Source organism: Mesocricetus auratus, unplaced genomic scaffold, assembly GCF_017639785.1.
Source record: "Mesocricetus auratus isolate SY011 unplaced genomic scaffold, BCM_Maur_2.0 Super-Scaffold_100010, whole genome shotgun sequence".
NCBI lineage: Eukaryota > Metazoa > Chordata > Mammalia > Rodentia > Cricetidae > Mesocricetus > Mesocricetus auratus.
Window position 1 is genome coordinate 76,165,631 of NW_024429194.1, and position 13,292 is coordinate 76,178,922.

At 52.6% G+C, this 13,292-nt stretch overlaps 1 protein-coding gene and 1 long non-coding RNA gene across 4 annotated transcripts; one reads left to right on the forward strand and one right to left on the reverse strand.

Annotated features, from left to right (window-relative positions):
* The first annotated feature begins 20 nt into the window (after positions 1-20).
* LOC106020881 lies at positions 21-2,147 on the forward strand. Its single transcript, XR_005880062.1, has 3 exons — positions 21-198; positions 738-783; positions 1,689-2,147. It is a non-coding gene; the product is annotated as an uncharacterized LOC106020881 (long non-coding RNA).
* Trabd (TraB domain containing) lies at positions 1,658-12,542 on the reverse strand. Of its 3 annotated transcripts, none has more exons than XM_005067078.4 (10): positions 12,453-12,542; positions 7,297-7,361; positions 6,925-7,003; positions 6,275-6,441; positions 5,841-5,981; positions 3,852-3,962; positions 3,630-3,769; positions 3,303-3,475; positions 3,112-3,223; positions 1,658-2,990 (listed from the first exon to the last, which is right to left on the reverse strand). In XM_005067078.4, exons 2-10 carry the CDS (start codon positions 7,324-7,326, stop codon positions 2,813-2,815), a joined length of 1,131 nt encoding a protein of 376 aa, XP_005067135.1. In that variant the 5' UTR covers positions 7,327-7,361; positions 12,453-12,542; the 3' UTR covers positions 1,658-2,812. The 3 variants fall into 3 exon arrangements, with proteins under 3 accessions (XP_005067135.1, XP_040609928.1, XP_012966618.1); XM_040753994.1 differs by lacking the exon at positions 12,453-12,542 and adding an exon at positions 12,370-12,388; XM_013111164.3 differs by lacking the exon at positions 12,453-12,542 and adding an exon at positions 12,169-12,340.
* Positions 12,543-13,292: the final 750 nt, after the last annotated feature.

Here is a 13,292-nt window from a genome sequence, read left to right on the forward strand (position 1 = left end):
AATTTTGGCTTGGTAGGGGGCACGCCCAGAAGCTTAGCTCTGATTGGGTCTCTGTCTTGTTTCTCCACTTCCGGGCTTCGAGTAGTTGCACTTTAGAGTGGGTTTGAGACGTTCTGTAAACTTTGGCACAAGTGCACCGGGCCAGCAGAGTTCCGAAGCTCCCACCCGAGTGACATGTGACAGACTGGACTACTCCAAGTGGGTTTACATTCTGAGTGACGTCCCTAAAAGACCACGAGGGGCCGCCCCCGACTGATGGGGAGCCAAGCCCCACTGGGTGCTTTAGGTTTGACCGGTTCTGTCCATCACACCCAAAAAACCAGAAACTGAATCTTTTAACTGTTTTATTCGGATAGCCCCAACAATTTAAGACAGTAGTTTAACATCCTAAAGATGTATTTTTCATCTCATCTTTAGCCAGCCAGCCAGTAAACAAAGGCAGTCAGCCATTCCAAAGTTTAGTGTTGCCCCTCTGGTTAATCTTGTTTCAGATTTATGGTGTTGGTCCTTTTCTCTCCATCATCCCCTCCCTGCAGCAGGAGGGTTTGCAAACAAGGGCCGAGTCTTTCGTTCTTCCTGAGTCAGCTGTTTGGATAATGTCTATGCTTAACTCAGAGCACACTATCAATGTGTGTATGTAGGTTCCCTTCTACAACCAAGTACAAATATGTTCTTAAAATGTAGAATATGCAGTGCCCTTCCATTAGGACAATTTTTTTTCTCATCTGTTTTATCAGAGATGGACCAGAAGTCTTGTCAGTGTTCCTGGGATCTGTGGGACAGGTAGGAGCTGGCCACCTAAGACTTAATACAGGGGTAATTCGGGTTATCAATTGTACCAGGGCAAGGCGGAAGCAGAGATTGGACAATGGGTCAGGGCAGAGCTCTGAGCTTACCTGGGACCTTGGTTCTACATCCAGAATTTCTCTCCGAAGTGATCACATTTCCATTTCTCCCCATTTCGTATCTGTCACTTGCAGTCTAGGTGGATATGAGCCTTGATGGGGAGGTGGACAGCATCCAGTGCTCAGGGAAGCCTATTAGTCCTTTGAGCACGGGCAAATGCACACATTCCTTCCTGGCTGTCTCTTCATTTCAGCCTCTGCCTTCAGTTCTACACCTCAAGAATCCACATCTGGAAATTTTCCTGGGGCCACAGTGGGCTTCTAAAATTGCAATGTACCTAGCTCTGCCCCTAGAGCTGTCTGATTACACTAGAGAATCCCCCTACCTCCTACATTGGAGGTGGGATGTTTTATATGTACACCTTTTTTTTTCTGTAACAGTAGGTTGTAGCACCTCAGCCTTGGCCAGACCATGTGTTCTTACTGCTGTCACTAATAGGAACTTCACTATCTTCAGGGTCTGTCTTGCTCTGGCCTGGAAATGACATACTCCCTCTCCCACATTTGCCAGGCAGTGAAGTGCAAACCAGAGGGTATACAGGTGCTGACTATATGGCCGGCACACAGATAACCTTGCTAGATAACAGTGAGCACTAGGGGCTAAAGCCTATACACTCTGCTGAGTTGGATAGCATGTACCCTGGGATGCAGGAGTACCTCTAGCATTCTACAGACCTGGGGGCAGACGACAAAAGAGGAAGCCAGTCCCCATCACCTGAGTCCCATTTCCATACACTTCACAAAACGGGAGCTTCCAAAATTAAAATTTATTTTTCTTTCTAGGGAATGAATCCACGAGTGTGAGACGGAAGTACACAGCCCAACCAGCCCCGTACCCCCTGGCCAGTTCAGTGTTTCACCTGATTTGGCAGTCAACATAAGGATAATCAGAGTGGTCTTGGTCTTGCCAGGCTGTATCATACGCCAGGGACCACAGCCTGTACACACAAATGGCTGGGCATGCCCAAGACAACCATGGCCCTAGGTCTGTGGCCCATGGTGGGTCCACTACTGTCCACACTGCAGTTTGGGCATCCCACCTAATCCACAGGAATCAGGTCAAGCCCCTCCCAGCGCCAAGGGCAGCCAGGGAAGCAGGCTGATACCTGACGCAGCCCCACACCACACTGAGCTGTTGTGGAGTCTAGCAGGGGTTGGCATGGACCCTTCGGCAAGCTGACTCTAACATACACTGCCCACTTGGGGCGCACAAATACAAATAAAAAGACTTCTTTGTCCTCACTGGAGTTAAGGCTTGTATTTCCTGGTATTTGCTTTAGTTTGTTTTTTCTTTGACGTCAAAATTACCTGAGTAAAAAACTTTTTGACATTAAAAAAAAAAAAACCAAACCACAGACTCTCTGCAGGCAGAGGTGCAGCTGGCAACGCCACATGCACGTCCAGGCCCTACACACCCGCAGGAAGGAGCTACATGGACAGCCGCTCCTCAAAGTTGCCAGCTCCAAACCCACAGTGAGATGCACTCGGGGCCAGATGCTCCTGCCAGCCAGAGCACAAGGCACAGAGAGGTAGGTAGAGCAACAGCTTGCCAGCCCACCCTGGGGCAGGCCTGGGGCACTTCAGTGCCTCCCCTCAGCTCTGGCCCTTTTGGAAATAGGCTGCTGGGTCCTGACACTGTGGACGGCTCTGATGCTCAAGGGTGGCCCCTACAGTGTGTGTGGGGGGCTGCTGGGAAGCCTGAGCTCAGACAGTTAAATATTCTTTATTTGGGTGGGCTGGGCATAGGGAAGGTAGGGTAAGCCTAGCCTAGGCCCCCATAGGGGGTGGCTTGGATGCATCTGCACCCAGGGACATCCCTGGACAGGTGGTGCCAGTTCCTCGGGAGCACCAGATGCGATGCAGAGGAGTAGAGCCCCTGGGTGTGGTCTCTTCTTTCCATGGTCCTCCTACCGGCCTGTCCTGGCCTCGCTTACTCTCTGGAGGCAAAACCGTGCAGCAGGCAGTGATAGGACCAGGTTCACGGTTCGACGGCCCATCCAGTACAGACTGTAGCCCAGCAGGCCAAAGAAGGCAGCCTTCACGGCCACCCGGGACACTCTGCCCGAGATGGACGGAGGGGGAACTCTATAGGAAGGACAGGTGTGGTAGGCTTGGCTGGAACATGCACTCCCCAGGTCTTCCCATGTGTGGGTCACCACCATGTGCAGGTGCAGGGATTGCCGGGAGAGGTGGGGAAGGCACTCACGTCATGATCTCCTGGATGTTGAGGTCGGTGCTCCAGTTCTTCTCAATGCCAGGCACATGACCCATGCCAACGACACCCACAACCACAGATGGGACGCACTTCCTGGGCTCAGCTGTCAGGGGAGGGCGAAAGTCAGTGACAGGCACAGGAACTAGTATCTTGGGGAGTTCCCACCCTGGCCTGTCCATCACCATCAGAGGCGCGGGGAAGCTCAAGGCGCCGTGCAGCCTGACGCAGCATATAGGTCAAATACACATCACGTTCTGAGACAATGGTTCGGTGCAAGTCAGGAAACTCCCCAATCATCTCTGCCATCATCTGCTCCAACAGGTCCTTCTGCTTGCAGCGCTCCACATCATCTTTGCTGAGGGCAGAGGGCAAGCTGCTAGCTCAGGGGATGAACAGGGATTTGCTGGCAGACCGTGGTGATGGACACATGGGAAGTCTCTTGCTGACTCAGGGTAGGGACCACAGCAGGTATGGAATGTGCCACGAATAGGTCAGGGAGGCTGTCCTACCTGATTGGGTCTGACAGGAAGCATAGGCCCCAGGCCAGCTTGACCTTCTGCCAGAAGGAGAGTGCAGCAATGGCCCTCTTAAAGGTGACCGGGATGGGCCGGTCACCCAGGTGAAATTTGCAGAATGGTACCTTGCTGGCCTGAGGTAGAGACTGGATGTTAGGACTTGGGATGCCATGGGTAGCTGCCACCAGTCCATATATCCCCTAGCCTAGCACTCACCTCCTTGAAGGCTTCCCTGAATTCACCACCAGGGGCCATGCCTAGCTGCTCAGTGATGTGGGCAGACACCTTCAGTAGCAACATCTGCATGAGTCCGGACATGAGCCCATTCTGCAGGAAGAGGAACCATGTCAGCTACATTGCAGAATGTGCAAGGCAAAGCAGTGTGAAGACATCAGCATGCCCTTGAGCTAGGCCTCAACCCATGACTGTTCTCAGGCCCTTTCCAGTGGCCAGGGGCAGGCAAACCTAGTACATGAGGAGGGTCAGACAACAGCAGGTCGCCTTCGCTTCAAGAATCATTCAAATGCGTTTCTTCTGGAAAAGTTTTCTTTATAGGATGACCAAAGATGCTGAGAAGAGGCTACTGTCAGGAACTACCTGACCAGGTGTCTGAGGCACAGGCTGACCCAGGCTGGAGTCCGGCACCTAACAGGGATGCCTAGCATCCACAGGGGCCAGTGGCTGCCTCTGGTCTGGCCAGGCTGGCTGGGCTGAGGTGGGTCAGTATGCTGAGACTCCCCTCCACTCCCCGCATGGCTGAGACAGCTGGCCCTTCCTTAGGAAAGGTTACCCTGTGAGCTGCCGCACAGATTTTGTACTGTCCCCAGGAAGATATGGCCCTTGATTCAGGAGAATGCACTGTGAGACCTGGTGATAATTTTTTTTTTCCTGAGACAGGGTTTCGCTGTGTAGCTTTGGAGCCTTTCCTGGAACTTGCTCTGTAGACCAGGCTGGCCTTGAGCTCACATAGATCCACCTGCCTCTGCCTCCCACCTCCCAAGTGCTAGGATTAAAGGTGTATACCACAACAGCTAGCCCTGAGTTCTGGTCATAATTTATCCAATAGGAGTGTCCTTATTTATCTGACCTAGGGGACAGACTGCAAAGTCTAGGCTGACCATGAGATTTAGATGGGGCTGGAGGGTCTTGGGTTTTTTTTTTTTTTTTGGTCTGTTTTTTAAAATGTAGCCCTGGCTGGCTTGGAACTTGCTTTGTGTACCAGACTATACTTGAACTCACAGAAATCCATCTAAATCCATTTGCCTCCCAAGTGCTGGGATTAAAGCTGTGCGCTACTACGCTCACCTTGTGGGGTCATGGGTCAGGAAGTAGCAACTGAGTACTGGAGGAACTAGAGCTGATATGGTCAGTTGTGCCCACAAAGTCAACCCACAATAAAAGCTGACCAGGACAGTAGCCTCCTGGCGGACAGCACCTGTGTATGTTGTCACACACTGCAGCTGGAAGACTAAGTGCTGCCTGAGACTCCTTGGGGATGAGGAGCGGCTGGAGCCAGCCGTGTCCCTTTCCTGCCCTTTAGCTAGGCCCCAGTCAGTTGCATGGCTCTTCTTCCAGTGCAGTATAAACCCTCTGCTGTGAGGAGGGTGCATGGGGGTTAGGGACACCTGACTGAATGGCGACTTCTTTTAAAAGTTTCCAGAAAAGGTTTATGGTGATATCCCTTATGTGGGAGATTCCAGGGTGAAAAGTGCTCAGTATGTCTGGGGACACTCACATGAGACTTTAACTCATTTCCTTCAAACAAGAGGAGATACGCTGCAGCTGGGGCAGGCATGCCTGGTGCCCTCTGAAAACCAAGATGACAAGGAGGCGCTACTAAGAGCTGCTTCTCCTAGCCCTGAGGGCCTGGGCAACGTGGAAGACAAGGGTCACACAGCAATGCTCAGAGCCACCACTGCAGCTCAGCAAACCAGGCTTCAGTTCTGTCCTGCTCCTGCCTTGTGGAGGAGGAGCCGTCCTCGCCTCCTCTTCCAGCCGCTACCCTCTCCTGAGTGAGAAAGTGGGCTTGCAACCAGGATGCATACTATGGCAATAACCAGAGGTTGGCCCTGGGAGGAGCCTGCCTGTCATTAGCTCAAAGGAGACTCTGGGCTCTTAGTCTTGGCCCCTTCTTTACAGGGCAGCAGCTTTAGGTCTCTATGTGGACCTGGGCACCCAGAGCCCATGGGTCACTCATATGTGTACCTGCTTGACAGCCTGCTGCAGCTTCTCCAGGCTGACCTCCTTGGCCTCTCGGAGCAGTGTTCTCTCGTCCATCTTCAGCATGGACACGCGGTACTGACAGAGTTCCACAACGACCACATCGGGCTGCACTTCTCGGATAGTCTGTAAAGCAAGGGCCACACTCCAATAGACCCATCCTATTGGATGCTCTACACTGGACAAGGAGCCCCACCCCAGGGGGTAGTCAGTGCTAACAGCTTATGTGGCTTCAGTGTCAAATTCTAGAGAAAAGGCAACCAAAGAAAGCCATGGGACAGCTTTATTGGTTACACATATGGCTCTAATAAATAGCCCCACCATCATTCCTGGGGGACTCCAGAGTTAGAAATGCCTGGTTGCCCCGGCCTGTGTCCCTGGAGTACAGACCGGCAGATGGTAGTAACAAAAGTGCTCACCTTCACTACATCCCGCTTGCTGTCATCGCTGAAGTGAGCAGTGCCCACCACATACACCCTGCTGCCATCCTCAGCCACCAGCTGGGTCACAGTACGTGGAAGGTTGGGCCGCTCACGCCGTCGCTTCAGTTTCATCTCCAGCAGCAAGTTGAAGGCGTCCACATCAGCTGCAACAACAGCAAGAGCCGTGGTGGGCTGGGGCCTGACGCCAGGGCACAGCTGCCTACCAGTGGTTGCAGACTCTTCTGACTCCCATTGGACACAGTCTCTGGCAGGCAGTGCACCCCACACAACTGGCTTACCCAGATGACTAGACGAGCCACCTGACCACATCTGTGAGCAGAGCACTATCTGAGGGGCCTGGGCATGACTCTCTCCCCACCCTCAACTAGGTCCAAACTGTGGATGGGGAAGAGGGGTGACCAGGTGTCCTGGAGGTGTCTCCGTCATGGATATGGCTGACTTGGGAAGCAGAGACTCTGTGCAGGTATACACTGGCAGCTAATTTCAGGATAGTACAGGGCACCTGAGTGCAGTGAGGGGTTCCTGCTGCCTTTACTCCCTCCCCACAGCTGGGCAGGGCCTGACTGTCCCACCCCCTCCCTAGGGCCCAGCACTGGGTCTATACCAAGTCCTGAAGGAAAACATACAGATGTTTTGAGGATCTCCAGAAGGCACCCTTGGCACTGCTTCTGAGGCCCCTGATGTTACCACGGGTTCCATATCAGCCTGCAGAGGAAGAATTAGGCCCCACCCCATAGGTCAGGTACACTCCAGACTGTTGTACCTCCTTAGCAAGCCCAAGAGCGACCATTTGTCTTAGGCCTTCTCCATGGAGATACTTCTTGTTGAATTCTAAAAACCCTAGTTATCAAGTTAGGTCTGTAGAGAAGCAGCTAAAAAGGGACCCAAGGTAGCCACACCAGGACCCTTACCCAGCTGTGTACAGCAGCAAAAAGAAGCTGCTGGGTTGGGAAAAGGGTTGCTTAGGAAGATGTTCCATTAGCCACAGCTTTCCTTACCTCTTGAGTTGGCTTCTCCTCTCCCTCCATGATTGGGCGGCAGCTTCCTGATTGATGTAGGATGCCTGAGGAGACAGATACAGTTCTTACCCCAGGGCCCCAGAGACAGGATCAGGGATCATTGTGGCAACAGGACTGGGTCAATCTTGAATGACCCTCAGGACACGACCTTGGCTTTCCTGGTCTATACTGTTGGCTGCTTCCTGCTAGGAACATGCTATCTGAGGTCTAGGCTGCTTTTGGAATGTGCAAGACAGGTTAGAGGCCAGCAGGTTCCTTGAGCAACATCTAGATGGCTCCATCTCAGTAACACAGGGGCTTCGACCCACAACAGTTGCAAACATAGTGAAACTAACCTGCATCTCTCTGAGTTGTACTACTCGTCTGGGGTTATTGTAGGACACAGTGCTGTGGTTGTTGACCTTACAGTAGGAACCCCAGAGGTTTGTGAAAAAAGCCACCTCAAGGAAATCCTCCATTCTTTTTATAATGATGGCCACAACTGTTTGGCTATCAGCCAGATGGAAGAAGACTAAGCAAGAAGACAGCATCCTGAGGAGCCAAGACAATTTTTCTAGTTTAAAAGACAAAGAAGCCTAACATAGAAGAAACTAATACCCTGGTAGCCAGTCCATGGCATTGTGCTTCCTTACTGTGTCACTGGGAGCCCCAGGGTTGGAGGCCCAGAGTGCCAGACGGTACAGGGAAGAGTAACACACTGTCCAAGGGAGACAAAGGCAGCTTCAAACTATGGCCCAGCGAGGTCAACAGATTTTATGTATCTGCCACTGGTCAGAAACCTCCTACCTGGCAGCCACACATATATGGTCTTTATATGTTTGCCTGTTTGTGCACATGTGTTTGGGTGTCTGTGGAGGCCAGAAGAGACAGATTACCCTGGAGCTGGAGTTATGAGGCACCTGATATAAGTGTTGGGAACTGGACTCAGGTCCTCTGCAAGGGCAGTATGGCACTCTTACCTGCTGAGCCATCTCTCCAGCCTGCCCACCCCCGTCCCCCAACATGTAAAGATATTTCAATTCCATGCTGGTGGGTTTCACGAATTATAGAAGTTATTTCCTCAAACAAAATAAAATCATCAATCATAATGTACAGATTACTTATAAACAATGTTATATTTGTTTTATATATGTTGCTTTAAGAAAGGTATGTGTGGCCGGGCGGTGGTGGCGCACGCCTTTAATTCCAGCACTCGGGAGGCAGAGGCAGGCGGATCTCTGTGAGTTCGAGGCCGGGCTGAACCGACAGCCTCCAAAACAATACAGAGAAACCCTGTCTCATAAAAACCAAAAAAAAAAAAAAAAAAAAAAAAAAAGCAAGGTGTGTGTGTGTGTGTGAGAACCCAAATATGTAAACATCACTCAGCCCACAGGAGCTGAGGCAGTCAAGCCAGGCTTAGCAGACACAACGGTCCTGGGTGGAGAAGACTCTTTAAAAACGACAAGTTTGGTGGCGCACGCCTTTAATCCCAGCACTCGGGAGGCAGAGGCAGGCGGATCTCTGTGAGTTCGAGGCCGGGCTGGACCGATAGCCTCCGAAACAATACAGAGAAACCCTGTCTGGTAAAAACCAAAAAAAAAAAAAAAAAAAAAAAAAAAACACACACAAAAAAAACCCCGACAAGTTTATTGGAAAAATCTGACCCCTGGGCATAGTAATGTTTTTAAGAATTTTTATTACTATCAAATAAATATATTTATGTGTCTCTGTGTGTTTTGTGCACACAAGTACAGTACCCACAGGGGAGACATACCCAGAAACCAGAGTTACATGTGGATGTAAGCTACCAGAGATGAAACACCAGTTCGCCTAAGAGCAGTACTTAGGGGGAGTGGTGGTGCATGCCTTTAATCCCAGAACTCAGGAGGCAAAGGCAGGCAGAACTCTCGCTTTGAGACCAGCCTGGTCTACAAAGTGAGTTCTGGACAGCTAGTGCTCCACAGAGAAACCCTGTCTCGAAAATAAAATAGTAGTACATATTCTTAACCCCTGGGTTTTGAAATGTCAAAACATTTCCTTCAGCTATAGCAAGAAAGGGTGATTCTGTTTTGATGTGTTTGAGTACCTCAGCAATGTATACAGAGGGAAATGTGCCCTGGAAAGAGCTATGTCAGAATGGGGGTATGGTAAGACAGCAGCAGTACCCCCAGACCCTGGGGCACCACTCTGACCCACCACTTTTGTCTGTACACATCACAGAACTTTCAGCCCCCACCCCCAGCCCCGCATCTCCTCTGGTCCTATGGTATAAATGTGATCCAGGGACTTCTCTGGGTGCAATTAAACTTCTAATGCTGTGGTCAATATTAAAATGGAGGCAGGCAATTCTAAGCACCAGGAGCCTTCTGAAAGAAGAGCTAGAGCAGGGCCAGCAGGGTTATAGGGTTAGAGGGCAGCAGAGACCCTGAGATAGCCCCTGAAACCATGTGCTCCTGGCCTTATGGAGCTTCTGGCTCTTATAGGGGCAAGCAGCGCTTACCATACTGCTCTGCCCTAGGATATCCCTTCTCCCTAGTCTGGAACCTGTCCTAAAATGCACCCTGGACATTTTATATAAAGGTCAGCACATCAGGAAAATGCCATTGCTGGCTCAGGGTCTGTGCATAGCCAGGTCTACACTAAACCCCATGGCATCTGCTATAGTTTAACCCTAGGGGTCTCCTTTCATTAACAGAATCAAATGCTTCAAAGAAACAGTAACAGGGAGATGTGCCAGGACAGCTCGGGAGAACCTGCCTTTCAGGACAGTGTAGGAACTGTCTTTCCGACTCCATGGAACCCCAGTCAGGGGTGGGGAGTGTAGCTCAAACAGTGACCAACAGTGAAAAAGGAGAGAATCACGTGGAAGCAAACCAGTAGTACAAACAGTGGCACCAGGCTGCCAAAGCATGAGATGAAAACTTTAAACATCCTGTATAAGTGGGCGGGCCAGCCAGAGGCTGCAGCAAATGGGAAAGGACCACATCATCTCTGCCTGCCCTGCCCTTTAAGAGGTGGGGCGACTGCAGCTTTGCTGTTAGCTGGGTAAATCTATCCTTCAAAGCTTGCCCAGGGTGCCTCTGAGTCTTTGAGGGGTACAGAGGCCACCAAAGCTTGCCTAGCTGTGGAGAGTCCCCGGCAGGACTGGCTTCACCTCCAGTCGTGTGGTAGGTGGAGGAGCCCACAGGCTGCTCAGGAGTCAAGCTTTGATGGTCAGACACCAAACACAGCATCAGAACCCTTGTGGCTCCCAGGCCTGGGACACAGCCTCTCACGAAGAGCAGTTCCAGTAGGGAGGGGAGGTCAGGCAAGGCGACTGACAGCCCCCTCCCCACCCCTGCCCGTCAGAACCCTGTGATTCTGAGTCCGTCACTATAAATCTACGCATTTCTCCATCCTTTGGTTTGCTGCTTCTCAAGTGCACTGGGTTACTAGTACCTCCTCACCCTGCTCATTATTACTGGCAGGGTGAGACAGATGCCCACTTCCATCCAGTCACTATGCCTGCACCACACTTGCCATCTGTCCCCTTCAGACACATTCAAACCACAAGCAGTGACCTTACACTGCCCAGCCTCCACAGGGAACAAATCTCTTCATAAATCCCCAGTCGTTGGCAAACAGTTTCCAGACCTGTTCCTGGCCAAGACCACACTGTAAACTTTTACAGGGTAAAGTCAGAGAGCTGAGATTTCTGTCAAATAGGCCTCCGACCAGCTCTCCCTGTGCGAGACATCCTTCCAAGTCTGCTACCAAGCAGGCAAGAGGCTTCTACATGCTAAACACCAGAACTTTTAGCATCTGCTAAATTTCTAGGAGAACTAGGCTCAGACCTTTGAAAATCCCCAGCAGTCTGTGGCTTTAAGAGAGAAAAGGCTGGCTCGAAAGGCAGGAAAGGCCCATTCATGTCAGGCAGGGCTCACAGAGAGGTATTGCCCTGGCATTCTAGGTCAAAGTAATCAGAGAGGTTCTTGCGTTGGATCCAGAGCCATTTCAGACATGCTCCCCACCTGCCCAGCCCCACAGCTGTCTCTCTTCTGGAGTCTATTAATGTGAACTAAATTTGTCCTACCCAAATTCACAGACTGAAAATCTAAGCCTCAAAGCAATCACACATCAGTTGTCAGGGGTTTTAAGAGGCGACTGGATGCAGATGAGGCCGTAAGGCAGATCCCAGGATGGGACTGGTGTCCTTGTAAGAGACACTGAGGAGCTATGAGAACACAATGACAAGGGGCCTCTACAAGACAGGCAGAGTCTTCATCAGCAACCCAAAAGACTAGCATGCGACCTTGGACTCCCGGCCTCTAAAGTATGAGAAATAGACGTTTGCTAAATTTCTCAAGCCACAAAACCCTGTTACTGCCCCGGGCTGACACACCCATCAAGACCTTCAATCTTGAAAAACTGCTTCTCAGATGGCAGCTTGGCTTCCTACCACTGGTCAAAAGCTGACCGCGACCAGATGGAAGGAATATCTAGACAAGCCTTCACGGACCACTCAGAAAACCAAGGAAGAAATAACAGGGTGTGCAAAAGCCCTGGCCTCCGAGCTTGGCCGTGTCTGAAGCCTGGGCACTGCCAGACCCAAGAAAACCTGCTCCAGCAAGACATATTTTACCCAAGCGTGGCAGAGCTGAGGGCCGGAAGAGGAACCACAGCGGAGGTGAAGACGCCTTGGCCAGTCCTCCCGGGACCTAGTTTCTATCCACCTGGAAATGCCCTGTAGGGCCTGCTGGCTCCTGGTAGCCGACCCTCTGCCAGCGCTCTGCTGGCACCCTGTCCACAGCATCCCGGCTGCCGCAAGGCGAGCCTTCTCAGAGGCAAGAGAGGGAGGCCCAGGGACAGCAGCATCTCACAAGTCTAGCGAACCTGCAGTCCCTCCGCTTGGGGAGCACGAACGCTTGGAGACTACTCCACTTCTAAAGAGGCTCTTGACGTCCCAAAGCCAGCAGAGCGCCTCTGAGCGTCCGGGTTGTTTCTGGGACTCGCGAGCCCAAGAAAATCTACACCGTCCCGGGTCAGCTTGACCCCGGTAGGGTGCGTGTCCCTGCGTGTCTCCGCAGTCCCCACCTGCAGCCCGCGCCCTCCCGCACGCGCCGTCGAGGTGCGAGGAGTCTCCGCCCGCCCGCCCGCCCGGCCAGGCCACGGCGTACCGAGCGAGGCGGCGGCGCTCCTCAGCCGGCCTCCATGCGCGCGTCGCCAGGCTGACGGGGTGGGGCGGGGCGGGGCGGGGCGGCCGGACGGGCCGGACGGGCCGAGGGTGCGGGCCGCACGGCATGCCGGGAAACGCCTCCCAGGGCCGCGCGCGCGCGAGACCCCGCCCTCGCCGGGGTCTAAGCGCAGGGCTCCGCCTACCGGCCCGACGCCCCCAGGTCCTAGAGAGCAACCCGGAGCACGCTGCGGGGTGCTGCTCCCACAGCCAAGTGTGTGCAATGGGGCTGCGTTCTTTAGGCGTCCACACAATGGCCTAGCGTCCAGGGAGCAGTCAGCAGCACTGGAAGGGGACAGAAACTAGGGATCGTATGACGTGCCCTTATGGCTTCCTAGGAGGATCCCATGCCATCTGGAGAGGCTCAAGAGCAGGACTAAGGATCAAGAAGCTGGCCTAGTCAGCCACCTAGGCCATTCAGGCCCTCGCAAGTCTGAGTGTTTGCTGCATGTGACCGAGTTTGGAAACTGTGGGGTCCCTGGGTGGGCGGGGTTCCAGTGATAGCCTCACCAGTGCCCAGTATGGTAACCCAGGCCTCAGGGAAGCCAGTCTCCAGCTGCACCTTGGAACAAGGCAGGGATGGGGAAAGTTGGCCCACTCAGGCCAGGTCTCCAAGCTGTAGAGGGTTGCTGGTCCTCTTGCCCAAGGTTGGTGAATGCATGGGAGGGGCCAGGTGGGCCCAGAGTGGACATTTCTCCATTTGAGTCCCACAAGATAAGCTACTATGGGGGTCAGAAAGGGACGACCCGGAGCAGGCCCTGACACAGACCCCCTAAAGGTGGGT

Coding starts and splice junctions, on each gene's coding strand:
- Trabd (XM_005067078.4), bottom strand. CDS start 7,326: ATGGAGGGAGAGGAGAAGCCAACTCAAGAG. Junction 6,442..6,924: donor TGGAGATCCTCAAAACATCT/GTATGTTTTCCT, acceptor CTGTTGTTGCAG/CTGATGTGGACGCCTTCAAC. Junction 5,982..6,274: donor GCAAGCGGGATGTAGTGAAG/GTGAGCACTTTT, acceptor CTTGCTTTACAG/ACTATCCGAGAAGTGCAGCC.